The 23,311-nt window shown below is 44.7% G+C and overlaps 1 protein-coding gene across 1 annotated transcript in view; it reads left to right on the top strand.

Annotated features, from left to right (window-relative positions):
* Positions 1 to 23,311, top strand: part of IGF1R (insulin like growth factor 1 receptor) — a 649,229-nt gene that overhangs the window by 470,279 nt on the left and 155,639 nt on the right. The window contains exons 5-6 of the mRNA XM_069222768.1: positions 16,353 to 16,492; positions 22,099 to 22,243. Coding sequence (XP_069078869.1) covers positions 16,353 to 16,492; positions 22,099 to 22,243 — 285 coding nt within the window. The remainder of the gene's footprint in view (positions 1 to 16,352; positions 16,493 to 22,098; positions 22,244 to 23,311) is intronic.

Below are 23,311 nucleotides of genomic sequence, written 5' to 3'. Positions count from 1 at the left end.
ATCTAGGGGAGCCTAATGTAGGCAATGTAAAACCTCATCACAATTCTGGTTAACTAGCTTATTGAGCAGGATGTCTGGGTTGACTGATTCCCATTTAAATTAGTAGCCTACCCTGGTTGGTGGCTGTTAGAAATGGGGTCTCTGGTTGACAGTCAGGTTACCCCCTGTTCAAGCAAGGACCCTCACTCTAGTTAGGATAAAAGAGAATCACCCTCAGCTAACCCCTGCTTACCCCCTTGGTAGCTTGGCAGAGCAGTAGGCTTAACCTCAGAGTGCTGGGCGTAAAGTATTTGTACCAACACACACAGTAACTCAATGAAAACACTACAAAATGACACAACACCAGTTTAGAAAAATAGGAAATATTTATCTAGACAAAACAAGACCAAAACGACAAAAATCCAACATACACAAGTCAAGTTATGATTTTTAAAAGGTTTAAAATAAAAAGAGTCTTTAGGTAGTTGTAACAACACACTAGCGCTGCTAGCGTGTAGATGTACCTGGTTTGCGTCAAAAATAACCCCGCACGGGCGGTGTGCGTCGAAAATAACCCTGCACGGTTATATGCGTCGAAAACAACTCGGCACGGCGATGCGCGTCGAAAAAGCCAGCCACGCGACGGTCCGAAAGTCCCGCGGCGCAGGTTGCGATCTCTCAGCCTTCGTCAGCGATGCTGCGCGTCGTTTCTCCTGCTCCGGGCGTCGATTCTCCGGTCGCGTTTCCTGCGGCGTCGTTTCTCAGCTGCGGAGCCGGCGTCGCGTCGTTTTCTCAGCCGCGATCGGATTCGCGTCGATCTTTTCTCCGCACGGCGCTCGGTGCGTGTATTTTTGTCCTTAGGCTGCCAGCCTCTCCTTTCAGGGTCCCAGGAACTGGAAGGGCACCACAGAGCAGAGTAGGGGTCTCTCCAGAGACTCCAGGTGCTGGCAGGAAGAAGTCTTTGCTATCCCTGAGACTTCAACAACAGGAGGCAAGCTCTACATCAAGCCCTTGGAGATTTCTTCTTCAAGATGGAAGGCACACAAAGTCCAGTCTTTGCCCTCTTACTCTGGCAGAAGCAGCACTGCAGGAAAGCTCCACAAAGCACAGTCACAGGCAGGGCAGCACTTGTTCCTCAGCTATCAGCTCTTCTCCAGGCAGAGGTTCCTCTTGGTTCCAGAAGTGTTTCTCAAGTTTGTAAGTTTGGGTGCCCTTCTTATACCCATTTTAGTCTTTGAAGTCACCTTTCTTCAAAGGGGACTCACACCTTCTTGTGAAATCCTACCTTGCCCAGGCAAGGCCTCAGACACACACCAGGGGGCTGGAGACAGCATTGTCAGAGGCAGGCACAGTCCTTTCAGATGAGAGTGACCACCCCACCCCTCCCTTCTAGCAGAGATGGCTAATCAGGAAATGCAGATCACACCCCAGCTCCCTTTGTGTCACTGTCTGGTGTGAGGTGAAAAACAACCCAACTGTCAAACTGACCCAGACAGGGAATCCACAAACCAGGCAGAGTCACAGAATGGTTTAAGCAAGAAAATGCTCACTTTCTAAAAGTGGCATTTCCAAACGCACAATCTCAAAATCAACTTTACTAAAAGATGTATTTTTAAATTGTGAGTTCAGGGGTCCCAAACTCCACATGTCCATCTACTCTCTAGGGGAATCTACACTTTAATCATATTTAAAGGTAGCCCCCATATTATCCTATGAGAGAGACAGACCTTGCAACAGTGAAAACGAAATTGGCAGTATTTCACTGTCAGGACATATAAACCACATTACTATATGTCCTACCTTATCCATACACTGCACCCTGCCCTTGGGGCTACCTAGGGCCTACCTTAGGGGTGCCTTACATGTAAGGAAAGGGAAGGTTTAGGCCTGGCAAGTGGGTACACTTGCCAAGTCGAATTTACAGTGTAAAATTACACATACAGACACTGCAGTGGCAGGTCTGAGACATGATTACAGAGCTACTTATGTGGGTGGCACAACCAGTGCTGCAGGCCCACTAGTAGCATTTGATTTACAGGCCCTGGCACCTCTAGTGCACCTTACTAGGGACTTACTAGTAAATCAAATATGCCAATCATGGATAAACCACTTACATACAATTTAAACAGGAGAGCATATGCACTTTAGCACTGGTTAGCAGTGGTAAAGTGCTCAGAGTTGAAAAGCCAACAGCAACATGTCAGAAAAAAAATAGGAGGCAGGAGGCAAAAAAAGTCTGGGGATGACCCCGCATAAGCAAAAGTCCAACACGACCCCCTACCAGCCTAAAGCCAGGGGAGAACAATCAATACCTTGATGTACTTCCCTGATTGGGGCGATAGAACAGGGACCCAGGCCCACAACAGCAGGGGCATGTTCCAGTTCTACGCCTTCCTGACTCCAGTTGGATCCCTCTGTCCATACTCTCAGGGCCCACTAAGCTAACCCATGGGGAACCCTTCTCCACATCTACAGACACCTGTGCAACACCTAACTTTACTTTGCTCACAGATGTATGGCAATGGGCAGATAGTACCACCAGGGCCAACACAGTGGTGTTGCCCACTCCACCCCCGGGGTGTGACTCTCGTCCTCCCCCCCCCCAGGGACAACTCTGTCCACCAGGACAGCAAGCCACAGTGGCCCCAGACAACTGTCAGGGATGAGAGCCCGACCTCAGGCCTCTCTAACCACTGTGACTGTGGAGAGTGGGGGGTGGTAGCCCCAGGTGCCTGGCACCCTTTGACCACTCTCTCTTCCACCAGGTCAGGGATGACAACCTGACCCTGGTCCTCCCCTCTGGGGCTCTGTAACCTCCCTGCAGAAGCGGCACCCCCAGAGTCAAAAACTGTCAGGGTGCTTGTAGAAGCAGTCCTGCACAATTCTTCCACCAGTGCAGGGATGTTAACCTGCAACTGATCCTCCAACCTGGGGTCGGTACCTTCAGGTTGGACCAGGGCCAGGGGTGAGGCTTCCCTCCCCCTGCCCTCTCTTCTGGGGTCCTGAACCACCCAACTAGGAGTGGCCCCCCCAGAAGACAACATGGCAGGGGCACTGTTAGCAGTAGCCCCTTCCTCCAGGTCAGGGGGGACACCCTTAACCTGGCCTCCCAATCCAGGGTCTGTACCCACAGACTGGATCACTGCCTGGCAAACCAGGACTTCCTGGGGGGCATACCTACCCCCTACCAGGTCAGAGTTTACCCTCTGAACCTGGTCATCCAACCCAGGGTCACCACCCTGCGGTTGAACCACTGCCTGGCACACCAGGACTTCCAGGGGGGCACACTTACCCCCCTCAAGGGACACACTGTCCCGAAGGGCCACACAAGAGTCTGGCTGGCGCAGGTCTCCTGACCTCTGCCCATCTGACAGAGTCTGGATTCCCCCCAACCCAGAAATGGTCTCACCAAGGTCATTCATGGGGGGCTCTGCTCTCAGAGCTGACCCCTGACCCTCCAGGTTCTCCACTGGGGTCCGCAACCCCCTCTCAACCCTCTGTCTGGACTTCTGCACCCCCTCACTAGGAGTGGTACTGCCAGACACCAGAACTGGTGGGACGCTGGCTACAGCGGCCCCCCCAAGTTCTCCTGACACTGTGGGGTCTCCCTCAACAGATGGCCCTATGGTACAGGCTAGGCTCCCCTCCTGGTGTTCCCGCAGGGAACCCTCCAGGACCTGGGACCGGATCTCGGGCACCTTGGGCCTCAACCCATCCCCATTCCCTCTCCTCTGAGACTGGACATGGGGTCCCTCACCCATCCCACTACACTGGGACCTACCTGGGACACTACAATCCTTCCCTACCTCACCTGGTTGGGAACTACCTAGACCACTCCTCTCAGGAGCACCCCCAAATGCCTCTTCAGACTCTCTGGTACTCACCCAGAAGTCTGCCTCCATTGTAAGCTCCCTGGGGTCAGAGAACTCACACTCCACCTGGTGTTGGCATAGCTCTGGAAAATAAGGACTAGACATATGCTCTCCAGCAATTACATCACTCAGCCCCTCACATGAATTAACCAAAGTACCCTTCACCCAACCATCCAGTGACTCTGCTTTGAAAAAGCACCCCACATCACCCTCCTGAGACTGGTGAGACAGTACCTGACTGTCCCTGACACTCAACCCACACTCTTCTGGGATGTTTTCACACTCCATAACCAGGACTTCTACCTGGGGGGAACCCCTCTCCCTGTCACTCTCACCTAGAGTCAGTAGAGTGTCCCTCCCACCAGTAGGAATATGACTCCCCATGCCAGTTCCCCAATCCACCTCAGGGACCCTGTGCATCACTGGAGCTACCTCATACCCCTGAACCTCCTGGCGTGTGTTAACTCCCTCCTTCAAGTAGGGCACCACCTCTCTGGGCATGTGCACTTCTGCAGCATCACTGGATATACAATTGTTGCTGCCACCATTCCAGCTGGACTCAGCCCTCATGACTTCCAGCTCTTTCAATTTAAGCTCGTAAGCATAAATCATTTTTTTAATCTCTAAGTTCCTCCTCCTTTCTTCCAACTCTTCCAACTCCCAATCGAGCTTTTTCAGCTCCCATTGGTACTCCCTCTCTGCCTGTCTGTCCTGTAACTCTTCAGGAGTCAGACCCTTGGGTGACACCCTGCCATCCCTCCTGGGGACCCTCCCCCCAGGCGTAACAGGTTCTTCCACTACACCACTGTGTATCCTCTGCACTTCCCCACCCATATTCTCCTCCTCTGTGTGCCCTCCAGCCTTCTTGATTGTCACCCCCTCCCTGGTGGAGCTCTCAGTGGGACAGTCAAGATCTTTAAGGAACTGTTTCAATTGAGCAACTGAGTACTCCTTCAGTTTCTCCATTTCAAACACAGCTCCAGCTGTTGCATCTCCAGATTGAGACATGATGGTCACAAGTGCAAAGTTCCAAAAGGCAGAAAAAAATAATTTCCCAATGAAGTAAAAAGAATCAGTCAAGGGATCAGCAAAATCATGGAAGTAGAATAAAAAGAGTCCTTAAGAGAAAAATCAAAAGATCACCAAACAAGTAGTATGTGGTCACGTAGTGGTCTGAGATCAAAACAGTAGTGTACACTTAATTACTGTATGTCAAGTACAAATACAAGTCCAATCCCGACCGCTGGTCACCAATGTTAGAAATGGGGTCTCTGGTTGACAGTCAGGTTACCCCCTGTTCAAGCAAGGACCCTCACTCTAGTTAGGATAAAAGAGAATCACCCTCAGCTAACCCCTGCTTTACCCCCTTGGTAGCTTGGCAGAGCAGTAGGCTTAACCTCAGAGTGCTGGGCGTAAAGTATTTGTACCAACACACACAGTAACTCAATGAAAACACTACAAAATGACACAACACCAGTTTAGAAAAATAGGAAATATTTATCTAGACAAAACAAGACCAAAACGACAAAAATCCAACATACACAAGTCAAGTTATGATTTTTAAAAGGTTTAAAATAAAAAGAGTCTTTAGGTAGTTGTAACAACACACTAGCGCTGCTAGCGTGTAGATGTACCTGGTTTGCGTCAAAAATAACCCCGCACGGGCGGTGTGCGTCGAAAATAACCCTGCACGGTTATATGCGTCGAAAACAACTCGGCACGGCGATGCGCGTCGAAAAAGCCAGCCACGCGACGGTCCGAAAGTCCCGCGGCGCAGGTTGCGATCTCTCAGCCTTCGTCAGCGATGCTGCGCGTCGTTTCTCCTGCTCCGGGCGTCGATTCTCCGGTCGCGTTTCCTGCGGCGTCGTTTCTCAGCTGCGGAGCCGGCGTCGCGTCGTTTTCTCAGCCGCGATCGGATTCGCGTCGATCTTTTCTCCGCACGGCGCTCGGTGCGTGTATTTTTGTCCTTAGGCTGCCAGCCTCTCCTTTCAGGGTCCCAGGAACTGGAAGGGCACCACAGAGCAGAGTAGGGGTCTCTCCAGAGACTCCAGGTGCTGGCAGGAAGAAGTCTTTGCTATCCCTGAGACTTCAACAACAGGAGGCAAGCTCTACATCAAGCCCTTGGAGATTTCTTCTTCAAGATGGAAGGCACACAAAGTCCAGTCTTTGCCCTCTTACTCTGGCAGAAGCAGCACTGCAGGAAAGCTCCACAAAGCACAGTCACAGGCAGGGCAGCACTTGTTCCTCAGCTATCAGCTCTTCTCCAGGCAGAGGTTCCTCTTGGTTCCAGAAGTGTTTCTCAAGTTTGTAAGTTTAGGTGCCCTTCTTATACCCATTTTAGTCTTTGAAGTCACCTTTCTTCAAAGGGGACTCACACCTTCTTGTGAAATCCTACCTTGCCCAGGCAAGGCCTCAGACACACACCAGGGGGCTGGAGACAGCATTGTCAGAGGCAGGCACAGTCCTTTCAGATGAGAGTGACCACCCCACCCCTCCCTTCTAGCAGAGATGGCTAATCAGGAAATGCAGATCACACCCCAGCTCCCTTTGTGTCACTGTCTGGTGTGAGGTGAAAAACAACCCAACTGTCAAACTGACCCAGACAGGGAATCCACAAACCAGGCAGAGTCACAGAATGGTTTAAGCAAGAAAATGCTCACTTTCTAAAAGTGGCATTTCCAAACGCACAATCTCAAAATCAACTTTACTAAAAGATGTATTTTTAAATTGTGAGTTCAGGGGTCCCAAACTCCACATGTCCATCTACTCTCTAGGGGAATCTACACTTTAATCATATTTAAAGGTAGCCCCCATATTATCCTATGAGAGAGACAGACCTTGCAACAGTGAAAACGAAATTGGCAGTATTTCACTGTCAGGACATATAAACCACATTACTATATGTCCTACCTTATCCATACACTGCACCCTGCCCTTGGGGCTACCTAGGGCCTACCTTAGGGGTGCCTTACATGTAAGGAAAGGGAAGGTTTAGGCCTGGCAAGTGGGTACACTTGCCAAGTCGAATTTACAGTGTAAAATTACACATACAGACACTGCAGTGGCAGGTCTGAGACATGATTACAGAGCTACTTATGTGGGTGGCACAACCAGTGCTGCAGGCCCACTAGTAGCATTTGATTTACAGGCCCTGGCACCTCTAGTGCACCTTACTAGGGACTTACTAGTAAATCAAATATGCCAATCATGGATAAACCACTTACATACAATTTAAACAGGAGAGCATATGCACTTTAGCACTGGTTAGCAGTGGTAAAGTGCTCAGAGTTGAAAAGCCAACAGCAACATGTCAGAAAAAAAATAGGAGGCAGGAGGCAAAAAAGTCTGGGGATGACCCCGCATAAGCAAAAGTCCAACAGTGGCAATCAGGTTAGGCAAATAGTGTTTTATTAGCGCTAAAAAAGCTGGAAGGTAATAAGGGTTGTGGTTGTTTAAGGGGATTGCCTCGACATGACATCTACTGATGAGTTCACAAAGGTTATACGACACAAAAATATAACCAGTTTGCTCCGGGCACCCCTAGCCTCATAAGTGGGCATAAGAAAAAGGTCAGTAAAATAGCAAAGAAAGACATTAAATAGATTATTAATGTGTAGTACTTGTATAAGAGACTCTTCTTACCTGGATATAATCATGGAAGGCTGTGTGATTGTATAGTATCAAATGGAAGTAGACTTCTTCACTAGCAAATCATATTGATTAGTAATTTTAGGACATTACAATATCATTGAAATACAAATTGATCAAGAAAATAGTGTCCTTGTAGCCAAAGGAAAGAGCTTGCAAGTTTCCCTAACCCAAATCATGGTCCTGACCAACACAGTGTAGAGCACAGGAGATCCAGACAATCAGTCCACCTTTGTATCTACCTGAACTGGAATGTTTAGCGGGAAGAGCAAAGTAAGTATACCCTTTGTGGAAAAACTATCAGTTGCTCAGTTTTCTTGAAATATAAGGATCTAGTGTGAATGAATTCAATTTTACCACTCTGTATAGTGCAATTTGGAGGTATTCCAAGACAAGATAAATCACCTATATCCCTGCCTGTACTGGGAGCCGTACCCTGATCCTGCAACAGTGGAGCATCAATAGAAAAACGAAATCAAACGGGTCAAAGATTGTCTAGACGGGTGGCTCATTGGGTGCCAGTCAGGATCATCCGGTGATGGAAGCGAAACTAGATACTATGTCGGGACATTAAGTGTGCTGGGAAAACGAACGTTCAAGGAATGAGGGGTGTCAGCTGCATGCATCCTGTCAGATTTCTAAAAAGGGTCAAGTGAGACAACAAAAATTCCTGATTTCAAAACCTCTAGGGAGAACAAAATTGCTCAGCAGAAACCTGTTTCTGAAGTTTATTATGGCACAGTCTTCTTCACAGTCCCGGCCCAGGTAACATTGTCAAAATAAAGAAAGAAAGATGCTTAGAAAGTGGATTTCAAGCCGCCTGGTGTTTCCCAGTATTTACTAAAAATGGATCTGCCGCCAATTTCGGGATAGTTAGATGCATTGAGAGATGTTGCTCTCTCATGGCTATTTCATCATTCAAGGTGCCCGTTGCAGGATGTAGAAATCTGTCCAAAAAGGTAGTACAAACTCCTTATTACCATGGTGTGCTGTGGGATGGAGTAAGAACAGCTTTCCTTTTACCCATGATGGTCTTTGGTCCTGATGCAAGGGGTGAGGGGTCTCTGACAGGCTTCGAACAGACCCAGGCACGCCTGTGCAGCGGGGTGTCCCCAACAGGGAGGGCTGGGAGGGTTGCGCCCGGCAGCTTTACCACACCCCTCATCTCGCTGCAGGGGATGGTGTGTCCTATAGTCCCCTCCCCCGCTTCCCCATCAGAAACAAGCAGTCTAGTGTGCCCCATAGAACCTGTCATTCTGCATTGTAGTAGATCTACCGCTCCACTATGTATTAAAAAAGAAGGTTTGACATTCATTTTACCAAAAACCCTCAAAGGTAGAAGCTCAAACCCCCTGTACATTGTTTAATCCTGTCATGCCGAGAATAATTCTGCTGATCTAGTGCTCTTTAAATTGCACTATTCGTCACATTTAGCCCAGAAAATGACTGCCTGTCTTATCTGTTGCACCAGGACAGCGAAGGGCGCCCCTGACTATCTATTTTGATTTGGCTCTGATGTGCACTCCACCACCGTTAGCCACGTCCACTTCTCCCTCCCAACCCCGAGTCTAGGTGTGCCTCTGAACAGAATGAACACACGTTGCCTTAAATTCGGCTAAATTGTAAATGCCAGCGAATCCCCAGACCCAGTGCCAGCATCTGCTGGCCCCAGCTACAGTGCCTGCTGCCCCACTGACATAATCTGAACCACTGCACGGGGGAACAGTGTGTATGTTTCACAAACATAGATAAGTGGTCTTGACATGTTTTCTGTGCTGTCAGTAGTTAGTGGTGTATTGCACGTGTAGTATTTGAAAGGAGAGCTGACTATGAAGTCATGAATGCGCCTTACTTTCATCGCCTCCAAGAGTAAGAACATCTGTTGAATTGATTTGTGTGGCACTGTAAGTCTCCAGGGGAGCAGTACTCAGTTACTTTAGGCTACCAGGGCTCATGCAGTTGTGTTAGCTCCTTTCAGTAATAGACAAACGTTGAGAGCTTAACCCCTTTGCTGCCAGGCCTTTTCCCCCCAGGTGCCAAGCCTTTTTTTTTATGTTTGGGATAGTTTGAGCTTAGGCCCTCATAACTTTTTGTCCACATAAGCTTCCCACACCAAATGTGTGTCCTTTTTTCACAACATCCTTGGGATTCTAGAGGTACCCAGACTTTGTGGGTTGCCCTGAAGGAGACCAAGAAATTAGCCAAAATACTGTGAAAATTCGATTTTTTTTCAACAAAATGGGGAAAAAATCTGCAGAAGACGGGTTGTGTTTTTTTCCCTGATAACTGAGTCAACAAAAGCTTTGCAGTGCTAAAATCACCATCTTCCCAGCTTTCACGAACAGGCAGATTTGAATCAGAAAACGCGATAGTTCAACACAATTTTGGCATTTTACTGGGACATACCCCATTTTTACTATTTTTTTGTGCTTTCAGCCTCCTTCCAGTTAGTGACAGAAATGGGTGTGAAACCAATGCTGGATCCCAGAAAGCTAAACATTTCTAAAAGGTAGATGAAATTCTGAATTCAGCAAGGGGTAATTTGTGTAGATCCTACAAGGGTTTCCTACGGAAAATAACAGCTGAAATTTAAAAAAATGTTGAAATTGAAGTGAAAAAAACAGCCATTTTTCTTCACTTTTTACTCTAACTTTTTCCTGCGATGTCAGATTTTTTTAAAGCAATATACCCTTATGTCTGCTGGACTCTTCTGGTTGCAGGATGTATAGGGCTTGTAGGTATCTAGAAAATCTTTGTATTTCCAAAATGGGCACAAGATAAGGTGTTAAGAACCAGTGGTTATTTGCACATCTCTGAATTCCGGGGTGCCCATACTAGCATGTGAATTAGAGGGCATTTCTCAAATAAATGTCTTTTTTTTTTTTTTACACACTGTTTTACATTTGGAAATACAAACTTTATAGAAAGACAAGGGGCAATAACACTTGCTTTACTATTCTGTGTTCCCCCAAGTCTCCCAATAAAAATGGTACCTCACTTGGGTGGGTAGGCCTAATGCGTACGACAGGATCGCAACATGGACACATCACATTTTTACATTGAAATCTGACGTGTTTTTTGCAAAGTGCCTAGCTGTAGATTTTGACCTCTACCTCAGCTGGCACATAGGGATACCTACCAAACCTGCACATTTTTTAAAACTAGACACCTAGAGGAATCCAAGATGGGGTGACGTGTGGAGCTCTCAACAGGTTCTGTTAACCAGAATCCTTTGCAAACCTCAAAATTTGGCAAAAAAACACTTTTTCCTCACATTTCAGTGACAGAAAGTTCTGGCATCTGAGAGGAGCCACAAATTTCCTTCCACCCAGCGTTCCCCCAAGTCTCCTGAAAAAAATGGTACCTCACTTATGTGGGTAGGCCTAGTGCCCACAAAAGGAAAATCCCCAAAACACTATGTGGACATATCAAAATTATCAAATACTAAACTACCTGTTTTTGTGATAGGAGTGGTGTGGCGGGGGCGAGAGGGCGTTTTTGGTCTTGGGCTCATCAGCCATATAGTGAAACCTACCAAACCCAAACAGTTCTGAAAAATGGACACCCAAGGGAATCTAGGGAGGTGTGACTTGAGTGGATCTCCCAATGTTTTCTTACCCAGAATCTTCAGCAAACCTCAAATTTAGCCTAAAAAAACAAAAAAAAACATTTTCCCACATTTCTGTGTGGGATCACTGTACCAGGGCAAATTTCTTACCACCCAACGTTCACCTCATTCTCTCGGTAAAAATTATACCTCACTTGTGTAGGTGGGCCAGGTGCCTGTGACAAGGAAGAGACAAAAACATATCGAAATTGAGGGGGAACCGAAGCGGGTCACAAAGGACATTTGAAAAAATACATTTTTAGGCTGACAAGTGCAGCACAATTTTTATCGGTATAGATGAGACAGTGCTGGGTGGTAGCAATTTTGTGGATTCCTGCAGATTCAGGAAGGTTTCATCACAAATGTGGGAAAAATGTGTGATTTCCAACAAAGTTGGAGGTTTGCAGGGCATTGTGGGTAAGAATATTGTGCGGGGTGCATGTGACGCACACCACCCTGGACTCACCCAGATGTTTAGTTTTCAGATGTGTCTAGGTCTTGTGGATTTTTCTACATGGCAGAGTCCCAAAGTCCAAAAAGTGCAACCCTCACCATTCGAAGTGGGATGATTTTGAGAGTTAGCCAAGCTGTCATGGCCCAAATGTAAAACTAAAACCCAAAATAATCAAATGTCCTCTTGCTTGCCATGGGATAAGATGTTTTAGTTTATGGAGGGAGAGCTGAAAGACTGTTACCCCCTTCAGTTGGGGTGGGGGGAATAACCATGCCCAAACTGGTTAGTAGCCACCACCACACTGTTTTTTTATTTTTTATTAATTCCCTGGCATCTAGAAGACTTTCTGTCCCCCCGGGGTGTGTATGGGGGGTAATTGCCCCATCTGCCCACTGGTGAGAACAACAACTTTGGCCCCATTTATTTGGGGTGGGGGTATGGCAATACCCACACCCTCTTATTTTGAAAATAAAAATTTTCCCAGGTCTCTGGTGGGCGTTCTGCCCCCCTTGGGGGCAGATGCGCCTTCCAAAAGAAAGCCGATCTGCCCCCAAGGTGGGCAGATATGGCCAACAGTAATGTACCCCCATGGGGAACGACCCATGCTCAAGGGACTACCCCCCCCCCCCCCCAAAAAAACAAAGCACACACATACACACACACCAATCCCTGGTGCCTAAGTGGTTTCTGTTCTGCCCCCAAGGGGAGCAGAAATGGCTTAAAATGAACTCCCCCCCCCCCCCCCAAGTGGAGCGACTCTTGCCTAAGGTGTCACCCCCTTACGTGAAATTGACGCAAGAAAAGAAAAGCCCCTGGTGTCTAGTGTATCCTGCCCCCATTGGAGGCAGATTGGCATAATTATTAGGCCGACCTGACCCCAAGGGGGGCAGAAATGGCCTAAATACAATTTGGCCCCTGGGGAGCAGCCCTTGCCCATGAGAGACATGAAAGGAGAGGAATGGCCTTTCCTCTCCTTTCATGCCTTTCTCGTCCCCTCCAGTGATCGCATTTCTCCTCTGATCAGCGATGGAAGCTGAGCTTCCAGCGTGGAGGATCAGGCCTCTGATGAGGTTAGCACATAATTGCGCGCTGACGTCATCAAACGACATGGGGGTCAGGGGTGTGGCAGAGGTGGATGGGGAAGCAGTACCCCTTCCATCCCTGCAGTTGGGGTGCTGAGGCGAGGCTCATGAGCTGGTACCAGGACGTAACGGTTACGTCCTTGGCACCTCAACACTGCAGCCAAGGACATAACCATTTACGTCCTTGGCTGCAAAGAGGTTAAGTATGCTTTGCTCCAGCTCCTCTAGCCTCAGCATGTAGGAACCGTTGCATCTCACCAAAACCTCTTTTGAAGCAGTTGAAGAAATGCATCCCCGTACTGCCCTGTTTTACACACCTTGCCTCTCCCTTCCCACCCCGTAGGCATTCATCATATGATAACTCTAAACATAACATTTTCTGTGTTCTATTTCTCTACATTGGCATGTAGACCTAGTTGTTTTAATTTTGTTCATTATGCAAGGTGTTTTTTGGCACTTTAAATACCTGTTTTGGTCTTTAAATGCTTTACATTTCTGAAAAGGGACTGGAATTCTACCTGTTGACATAAAAGATAGTCAAAACTCGCGAGTTTGCTGAGGGCAGGTATTGACAGAAGTATTTATTTTCGAATATTTGTATTGAGTTTAAATAGGTTTTCCCTGAGCTGCCCTTCCCTGAACAAGCTTTAGGACAGCTATGTCGAAGAGCAGTGTGCTTTATTTACAGTTTTGTAACCTATGATTTGTTATAACCTTTTGCTAGGAACCCTGCACGTGGTTATTAATTTTGTCTAGCCTTATCAGTACCACTGCCACAGAGGGATTTTTCTCCCTACCCAAAATTAAAACCATGAGGCCCTCGTATTTTAGTGACCATCAGAAACATATATTCAGAAACAACATGTTTATAGCATTGCTCCTTATTTAGGGATGAAGGTGAAGATGTTAAGGTTGACATTTTTGAAGTTCAACATACAGGTTTTGTGTATGCCCTCAGTAGTGATGACCTAGCTCATTGCTTTTATCATGTCTAAGATGTCGTGCTCTTGCTCTTGGTTTTCAATAGTCAGTTTAAAGATTTAATACCTTGCTGTCTTCTGTTAAGGTTCAACCATCACTTTAAATAGGGACTCTGTAACTTGGGGTTATTCCTTTTCGTGCTGTATTCTCTGTTCCCATGCTCTTAACTTGAATACCTCTGATATAAAACCTGGTGACTGCATCATACTTCCCTGAGCTGCTATTATAACCGCAGAGTATTGGGTATCATTTATGAAGGCTTCAAAAACATCTTTGGTGGTTGAGTGAATCATTCATTAGTATCTGTTTTGTTTAGGACTGACTCTCTGGTCTTAAGTCAGCCAGTATTATGGTTATTAAGATTGTTCCTTCTGGAGCCCAGTGTGATCCTGTGATCTTTTTGGTTTTTAATTCTGTGAAGTCTGGGAGACAGTACTATGGTTTGTTACGTCGAGCATGCAAGCGCTTTGACCTGTTGCAAGTCTTGTGGCCTTTTAACCACACCCACTGCACACCCGTCAACTTTCACTTGTTTGTGGTGTTGCCTTTCAAAAATCCTTTATCATTGGTAAATGCTTTACGTTTGTCTCTCCTTGGGGCCTGTTTTGTTACCGCCTTGCAGACTGCATAGTTGTACGATTGCCAATACGTTTGACTGTGAGCGAACTTCTTTTTCCTTTTGTGTCGTTCCTTCACGCTCATGCTCGTGGTGAACCCTGGCGCTTTGTTTAGGCTTGCTTATGTCAACTGTTTTACTTTTCATTTTCAATTTAGGTGGACGGAAATGTCCAGTTAGGAATTTACAAAGTCAGTAGCCTTAACTTGAGCAAACGCGAGACCCATTGCATTGCTGCACATGCTTGTTATAATTTGTCCACACTACTTCGAGGTATACATAATATCAACAGGTTGTAGAAAAAGGAATTATTCTCAGATTTTACAACTACAGTCCAAGGGTGCTTTTTCATGACAGTTCAGAACACCATCCCTTATGTCTCTGCAGCTTTGCTGTATTGATTAAAGGTTAATGGGGATGCAGGCTTGAGTTTTGTAGGATTAAGCAGTTCCAATGTTTCGCAACTGGCTCCTTAACGTTTGCAAGTCATGTCACCCAGCAGAGGTCAAGTGGTGGTTTACAGAGCATCACAAGGCATACAATGCCAGGGTTGTCCATTGCTCCTAATTAATGTCAACCATGTCAGAGAACTTGCGGTGTGGGGCGGGGAGGCAACCTTCTGATATGTGACAGTTCTGTTATGGGTCTGGACTCCTACAGAAGCTCCCAGCTCAGGTGTGGTGCTTTACAGGAGGAGTTATTATTTTCAGGATTGTTCACCAAGTCTAGTACTGATTTGAAGGTGAAGTTGAGCTTGACAGGCTACTTTACCACTGTTTTGTTACCAGCACATTGCTGAAGATGTATTACCCAGCTTGTCGGTTCCAGCGGTTTTACTGTCTTCTCGTTGGAGGCGTTTCCCTGAATTTTGGGGAGCTGGTTTATGTTGCTGAGAGATCTTAGGGCTGGCAGACAGTGTTGTCATGGTACTAGTGTGGCTCTTCATCCTGCTTTGTTCTAGCTTAAAAGGGAATTGGCACTACATTTGTTCCACACCCTAAAGGGCAAATGAAGGTCCTCAAAACAATTCAAAGTACTGTCTCGAGAGGCCCCACATTACAGGATGAGAGCTATGGAGCTGCCATGGCTTCAGGGGAGCATTATTTGATTTTTCGCTTTTCTGGACGTTCTAAAATGACTGCATTTTTGAAGATCTCGTCAAACTTGTTAGATGGCTTGACTGGACATTTTGGGAGTTCTAGGCAGCTTTTCCAGTTGGTTTTAAACAGCACTTGTTATGGGGATTGTCAGTTTCAGCTGTGACTCACCAGAAAAGACCCTGTGATGCTCAGTCCCTACATTAGAGCTGAGTCCCATGCCAAGCTTAGATTTCACAGAGTTTAAACTCCATTACTAACTAGCAGGCATTTCTACATATGTTACGCAGAAGGCTGTGCCTCCAAAGATATTTAAGGCTGCCACCAATCGGACAGTCTCCCCATAATCGGGCATGGTAACTCATTCCTCCGATAAGAGCAGGGAGCTTTTGGTTACCATGCCCTCCATTCAGCAGCTGCACAGGTGATCTAAATCTCACTTGAATGACCTTGAAATAAAACACGTCCATTAATCCGATTACGCAAAAAAATTTCTACAAAGCGTTACAAACTTTTCTACAAATGAATGTGAGCTGTGCTGTTAATACAGCACATCTTAAACTGATTTCTAAAACTGTTTCTGTCAGCCTTTTTGTGGGGAGGGAGTTTTATGGCAACAACTTCGCACACCATGTTTACACTAATTATTTCCCAAAACCTCGGGAGAAGTTAAAAAATATGCCCTAACTGGCTGGCCGAAATGTTAGTTTTGGACCTACCATGTCCATCATATTTTCTGGAAAGTTTCAGGCTTAGTACTTTGGCGCCCATTGACGACCCTGGCGTCCACTGTAGAGAGGTCAGAGTGAAATAGCTTGGAGATCTTAAACATACACACAGAGCAGTAGTGCGGTTACTTATAGTTTTGCACCTTACTCCTAAAATCTGAGTTCCTCAAAAGTCATTCCGTTGCAGAAATACCATCTTCCTCACTTTGTTCACGGTGTGCACTATATGATCCTTGTCTACCCCTTATCCTCTTAAGTTGATATTAACTTCTGGCCTTCTTCCATCAGCATGTTTTGCAGTCCTTGTGAAGGGCCATGCCCTAAAATTTGTGAAGAAGAGAAAACTATCGACTCAGTTACATCAGCGCAAAACCTGCAAGGCTGCACCGTACTCAAGGGCAATCTGCTTATCAACATCCGGAAGGGCAGTAAGTACACCTGTCGGCGCCACTGCATGAATTGAACCCAGTGTTGTAATCGTAGATATCAGAGTCTGCTCCCTGTATCTTTTTCGGCTGAGAATTTGCCAAGAGTTGCCGTTTTGTGTTTGATTCTCTAAGTATACATGGCCTGCTGTCTGGTCCAGCATGAAGCTGAAGTAAATGCCTATAGTGAAAATACCAAGTGTTTTTACCTATTGATGTGAAGGTTTAATTACATTTAACATGTTATGTAAAATAATATAAATGTACATATCGTAAAAGGACAAAATGAATGCGCATTATGCCAAGTATATGCCGCAATGCTTTGGGACAATCCATTTAAAAAACGATGTAAGAGCTTCCAGCTAACCTGCTTCATATGTTAAAAGTATTCAGAGCTGCTCGAAGTTCGGGAACAGTGTCTTTACTTGACTGGACCGCAGAGGAGTAAACTGAACATACTAGAAATACAATAGTCTTTAGAGAAATGAAAGGTGGATACGGGACAAACAAAAACCGGAAATACAAACCCGAACATGCCAAATGCTTGCTTTAAAGCCGGCCTTTGATAAGCGATTCTTTTATCCAAAATGAAAATAAAAATAAAAAACAGAATCAGGTGAAATAAGTGTCTAGGGAGTACGCTCTGCTTTCTGACCTGTCTCGCTAGTTTGTTCGATTTTTGTTCAATAGCAATTGATTCTTCAGCTTGAAATTTACCTGCAGGATTGCTTAAGGCGGTCTCCCACCATGCTCGAGGCACTTATAGCTCTGCAGCATTATGTCTCGTTGTTCCACTAGATGCAAAAATGTCATTTCTGTGAACATGTGCAGATGAAAATTAAAGGAGCTCCCAAGCTACAACAGAAATCCTGAAAACAGATATACATGCCCTCTGCACTCCCCCCCTCCCCCCCGAACTTACCTCTACACCTAGCTTGGGTTTCTGAGCAGAGGTCCACTGGGCTTCCTGTGACCCATTCACCGTCAGAGCACTGCACCAATGAACAAGAGAAAAAAATGAGAGCAGCAGTACTGGAAAGCTTGATAGTGCACAGTGATACACTCAGCAGTGGTGCTCAAAATCCTCCTGTGGTAAGGATTATTTTGAAAGTAGATCCCTTTGGGAACTTGAGGAGTCAATTTTGTGGTGTCAGTGTAAGCTTCATAGCTTTGGCGTTCCAAGCACACAGTCTAAACTTCTGGATCATGAGTTGGGCCAGGAATTGGAAATGGCGAAGATAGATGCATGTGGTTGGTGAATCTAAGAAGGAACCAGTCTCCGTGGTAAGAAGCTTTAGTTGGCTTACACCCGTAGACAGTGCCAGTGTTTCATAGAAAGTCGAGTCTGACTGAAAGAGGCAGCAAACATTCGAAGGTTGTGCATTGTAACTCTTTCGTTTATGCCCAAAAGAATTAAGGGTGAGTGCATGCAGAACTAAAATGGTCTCAAGTGGAAACTATTGAAAAAGCGCCATCCAATGTACAGGGGGAAAAACCGTTTTCGTAGCACAGACCTGGATCATTAACAATCACCAACAGTGGGCATTCCAGAATGCTGATTTGCTTTGCGATGTCAACTAAGGATTTTAGATCTATTGTGACATCATTCTTTGGATAGCCTCTTTCAGTTGCTATTAAGTTACGTTTTACGAAAAGCCAAATTTAAAATAGGATACATATAGCACGATCTTTGCCCACCACCTTGGTTATCAGAAGGCCCACCCAACCCTTAGCTTTTTCAGTTCTTCTAGCAAAGGAATTCAGGTGGCGATTTTTCTTTTAAGACCCCTGTGGATGTATTCTGCTTTTTGTGTCTTTTATTCAGTTTTTACTTTCTAATCCTCGCTCCTTGCACCCACCACCACATATTATTTAAATCTATCTAAGTTGCAACAACGCATTGAAGTAGCACCAGAAATGTTTTATTGTCCATCAGAATGTGCTTGTTAATTTCATGCTTGGTATCCATTCCAATAATTTAGATTTCGGGTTCGGCAAATTAACGGTCCCTACCTCAGCTTACCTCAGTGATGAAGGAAGCTGCGTTGCACGTGTTCCTAAATTTACATCTGTATATGAGTCTTGTCGGTGCTTTGCCTAAAACAGCGACTGTTGAAAGCTCAGAACGTGTTCCTGGCAAGAGTCTGCAGTATTCTTGGAAAGCCATTCATATCCCTGCATAAGTTATGAATGGAGCTGTAACCGTATCTCATTTCACTTTTTACCTGTCTGGATGTTTTGTTTTAAAGTAGAGTCAGTGACTGCTTTACCTCCTCCTTGGGTTTATAAGATGAGTTGGACCAAGGAAGGTGTCTAAACATCTGAGAGTTTTGAAATGAATGAAATAAATGTTTGAACTGTTAGCTTGAAAATAATAATGATCCTTCAACTGGCCAAATCATTCTTCTGAACTGTAGTTAGTGGATGCTGTTAGAGTTCTCCATATTAGAAACATATTCCTAGTACAGTAAGGAAGGAATATTTCATTTTAGGTCTTACTTATATGCCTCTTTAGGTGTCTGTTGTTGAAGACCTTTTGTCTCCAAAACATTAAAATATGTTCATTCAGTGGGCTTCGGGGCTTTCATGTGTGAGGCTTTCCCCCAGGAACTCCTGCACTCTGTGTTGCTCTCCCACGCCCCATCTTTTCCATTGCTTCCCCTGCACTTCCCTATCCTGTTCTGCCCTTTTGTTTAAAAAAAAAAAAAATACATATCCCCTCATATATTTTGCTGCTCCCATGCCCACCTCTGTGTGCCGCTTCTCCCTCACTGCCATCCACCTATTGCTCCCAAGCCCATCTCGTTTTTTTTTTGTTTTTTTTTTACTTTTAAAAGCTTGCAAGCTTCATTTTTCTGCCGGGACTCTCCTTTTTGAACATGCAATTTTGTGCACCTTTTATTCGTGTATGTATTTATTTTAATGTACTACACTATCTTAGAATGGTAAATTTAAAAAATGGCAGTACATCATGACTTATACATGTGTGGTGACACATGCAAGTGTGTACGTCACCACTTGGCCACTGGCTTAGCATCATGACACATACTGCACATGTGTGATGACCCTTACACATCATTGCGTACTTATTTATTTTTACTTACTTTTTTATTTTTCCACTTTTTCATGATGCTGAACAGCATGCACACAGTAGGTCTGCACAGACAAAGGCCGAAACCAATTGGCTTTGCTAATGCTTGCTCTGTCTGTAGACTTACAATGCAGTTACCTGCATTCTCCCTCTGCCCTCCTAGCGGCACCTAGTACAATACATGTTTCTTTCTCACAGATTTTTAGTCCAGTCTTTATCAGTAGGTTTTCATTCATTAACATGTTTGACCTAATCTCTCAGCCTTTGCTGTACTTCACTTATTAGCTTGAGATGGTCAGAGTCCTTTTTTAGGGGTCTTAGGATCAAAGTTATCTCGAGTGCTAGCTTATTTCCCATACTCCTTCCCATTGCAGTGACCAACAAAAAGCAAAGGAGACTTCTGGTATTTCAGATTATTTGACCTGACTTGCTAGTAGGTATTACTTCAATGCCAGTGTGCCTATGCTTCTCATAATTAACATTGGAAGATACTGCTCAGAGCCTTTCCATGTGCCATTTGAATTCTGATCCCTCACGCTGCAGTACCCAACCTTTACTGCTGTGTTTTATATTTACCAGATATTTAACTAATATAAACGCCTGTTTTACTCTGAACCCACAAAATCACAGACATCATTAAAAAATTTTTGGGCAACAGTCTGTAATGACTTGGTCCCCTTGGGTATTTTTGGAGATACTATGTGAGATGTTCTTCTGACGGTAGAGAGTTTTGCTGCAAAGAGAGTCCGTCTTTTATCTTAATCAGTCTACTCATTTTCGTGTTTCTTCTTCGAGTCCATTCTCGTGTTACCTTGCTTCCTTGTGTAGTGCTGAGGGCACCCTTAAAAGAACTTCAAGTTTTGCAGAAAAACAGGAAAATGTAGTTGAGATGTGATTCTGATCTGCTTCTTAATTTAATGTCCGGATCTATTTTGAAACAGAGAAGTGTTGGCTCTTGTGTACGGTACAGTGACTTATGGTCTAAAAGGAAACCTTTCTACAATGAAACGATCACCAGTGAAGAAAATCAGTGTACGTATTTCTCACTGTGCGGCTTTTCCGACTCGTGTTTAGGCATCTGTTTTTTTTAGATGGTCTGAGTTGAGCATGAAGTAATTGGAGATTGCTATAGAACATCCATTTGGAGAGTCTACGTTTGTCCCACTTTCTTCCCTTAATTGTATTTTTTAATAGCATGAAACTTGACAGATGTGCATTTTTTTATACCCGCTAGTCTATCAATTTCTGCTTTTGTTTTACAGACAGTGTACGGTGTGGTGTCATGTTTTTCTCACCCATACGTTGTAATGTTCAGGCTGCCACTTCCTAAACCCTGAAGAAGAAAACTTAATATCATTCCTATGATGATTATATGCAAAATATGTGTGAGAGCCAAAGGACCAAAAGATGATTTGGACACCTGAAATCTAGATTGGAAAGAGGTGGCAAGTGGATTAGCTAGAGCAGGCTGATGCTTAACTGAACAAAACAGTAGTCCTGGCGAGCAGTAGCATTAGCTTTGAGCACTTTAGAATGCTCCCTCAGTCCCCTGAACTGTTTGACCAAACAGCACCTTCCACCAAACTGGCAAAAATCTTGGTGTCATTTAGGAAACCCAATTCAACCGGAATGCACATATTGGTTCCATAGTTAAATCCAGGTTTTTCTGTCTTAGTCAGTTAAACATTCAGTGCATTTTATAGAGAAAATTCATAACATCATTGTAAGGTCACTCGTAAATTTAAATTTGCAAATTGTGGCAATGCCTTACTTGAAAGGTCCTCCCCTCTATTACATTTCCTGAACTTCAGGATGCACAGAATGCATCCGCTCGGCTGATTCAGAATATCTGGAAGAGGGAGAACATTGCAGAGGAATTAGATTGCTCAATTGGCTACCAGCACAAAAACAATTTCACTTAAAATTATCTGCCTTACCTGAAGAGCCATTCACATCCAAAGCCTCTGTATCTCAAGGGAAAAACCAGTTAATGCTGTACTGGGAGATCGTTAATATCATTTGATCTTGGCTTGTTGACCACCTCTAGAGTTCTCCTGTGCTGGTAAGGCCAACAGAGGTTTCTGTGAGAGGGCCAAGCAGTTGGCACAGCTTCTGGAATTAAGGAAATAATCTTAACTTTCAGGTTTTACGTAGGCCATTTATACTCAAAAACTCTTGATGCAGGGCTATTTCATTAGTCGAAAATGTCTTATTTTTTGTTTATAATAGGTTTTCAGCAAATTCCTTGACATTTTGAGAATTGGTGTGTTGTATATAAATAAATGAAACGAAAATTATGAAAATGGCAGTGCTGAAAGAAATGTTTGTACACACAGTTAACTTTTGTTTTCTTTTTCTTTTATTATTTAAATTCCCAGTGAGTTTTGTGTGTCCATTTAACAAACGATGTGTCCCAGAAAAAAGTATGTGACCTTATAAAGGCAATCTGGTAGAAGTTGCATGTCTCTAATATCAAGATGCCACCTCTCTGATCCACTTGCAATCGTTTTTTGTCTAGACAACATAGCATCGGAGCTGGAACATTTCATGGGTTTGATTGAGACAGTGACTGGATATGTTAAAATTCGCCACTCGCACGCATTGGTCTCGCTGTCGTTTTTGAAAAGTCTGCGTAGGATTATGGGAGAGAAGCAGCTGGACGGGTAAGTGTGGCCTGATGAGTGTTGGACCGGTATTGCTGGAACCATGTTCTGAACGAAAGTCTTAAAATGATTACAAACGTCACCTGTCAAATACCAATAACAGCCCTCAAGGTGATGCTGTGGGTCCAGTTCCTAAGACCTCTCACAGACAGGTACTTTATTGCCTGGCCTGTCCCTGCTCAGACGTCTTACACCACAATCTGGCGTAGGTCAAAGGTCAGCATTGCCATTTTTAAGCACTTGATCCAGATCTCTGCACTTTACAGTACTGATGAATGTGTAAAAAGAAATAATAATAATAATTAAAAAAAGCACAGTGGGGCAAAGATTCTCCTAGAAACCTGCTGCCTATAACTGAGGATACCGAATACAAAGAATGCCTAGTCATGTACCTACCTCTTTCATTCGCCACCCAACACGTCCTTTCTGTTTATTTTGGTTTTGAGTTTCCTTTGTTCCAGCATTGTCCCGGTCTTGTTTGTCATTATTATCCTCTTTGCCTTTCTATTTCTTGCTCTGGGTCTTAGTCTGATGATGAAAGAAAGTACCATCTCCCAAAAAATAGTGCTGATACCCACACCCTGCAGTCGCCAGCACAAATGAAGTAGTGCTTTGGAGGTCGGGTGAGATGTTAAGAAATATAACTGCTCTATTAAGTTCTCGCCAGAAGGCAGCAAAAGAGTAACATGAAGTGGTGTTTGGTAATCTGGTTACCAGTATAATATTTGAACATGGTCATCTTTTTCCATAAGTAGTGAAAAAAAACCTTTCTGTGAGCATCGAAAGCCTCCAGGCAACATAGCTGTTAATGTGTGAGTGTTAAAATGATGAAAGAAAGTTATATAAACATCTGCCGAAACACAGTTTAAGTAGGGTAAATTCTCTGTTTGAGCCTCCAGAATTAAAGTGCATTTGTAACTATTTTTACCCTTTCGGGTGTTTACTAGCAACTGTATTTACAAGAAAAAATACATTTATACCTTGAGCAGTTTTGACAAAAGCAGGGTTTGAGGGCGCATGCTCCCTATGCGGGCACCCGTGAACACCTATACTAGTCCGTTCTAATAC

This window comes from Pleurodeles waltl, chromosome 3_1 (genome assembly GCF_031143425.1).
Source record: "Pleurodeles waltl isolate 20211129_DDA chromosome 3_1, aPleWal1.hap1.20221129, whole genome shotgun sequence".
Lineage (NCBI taxonomy): Eukaryota > Metazoa > Chordata > Amphibia > Caudata > Salamandridae > Pleurodeles > Pleurodeles waltl.
The sequence above is the reverse complement of the archived record's forward strand: the minus strand, read 5'-3'. Positions and strand labels throughout refer to the sequence as shown.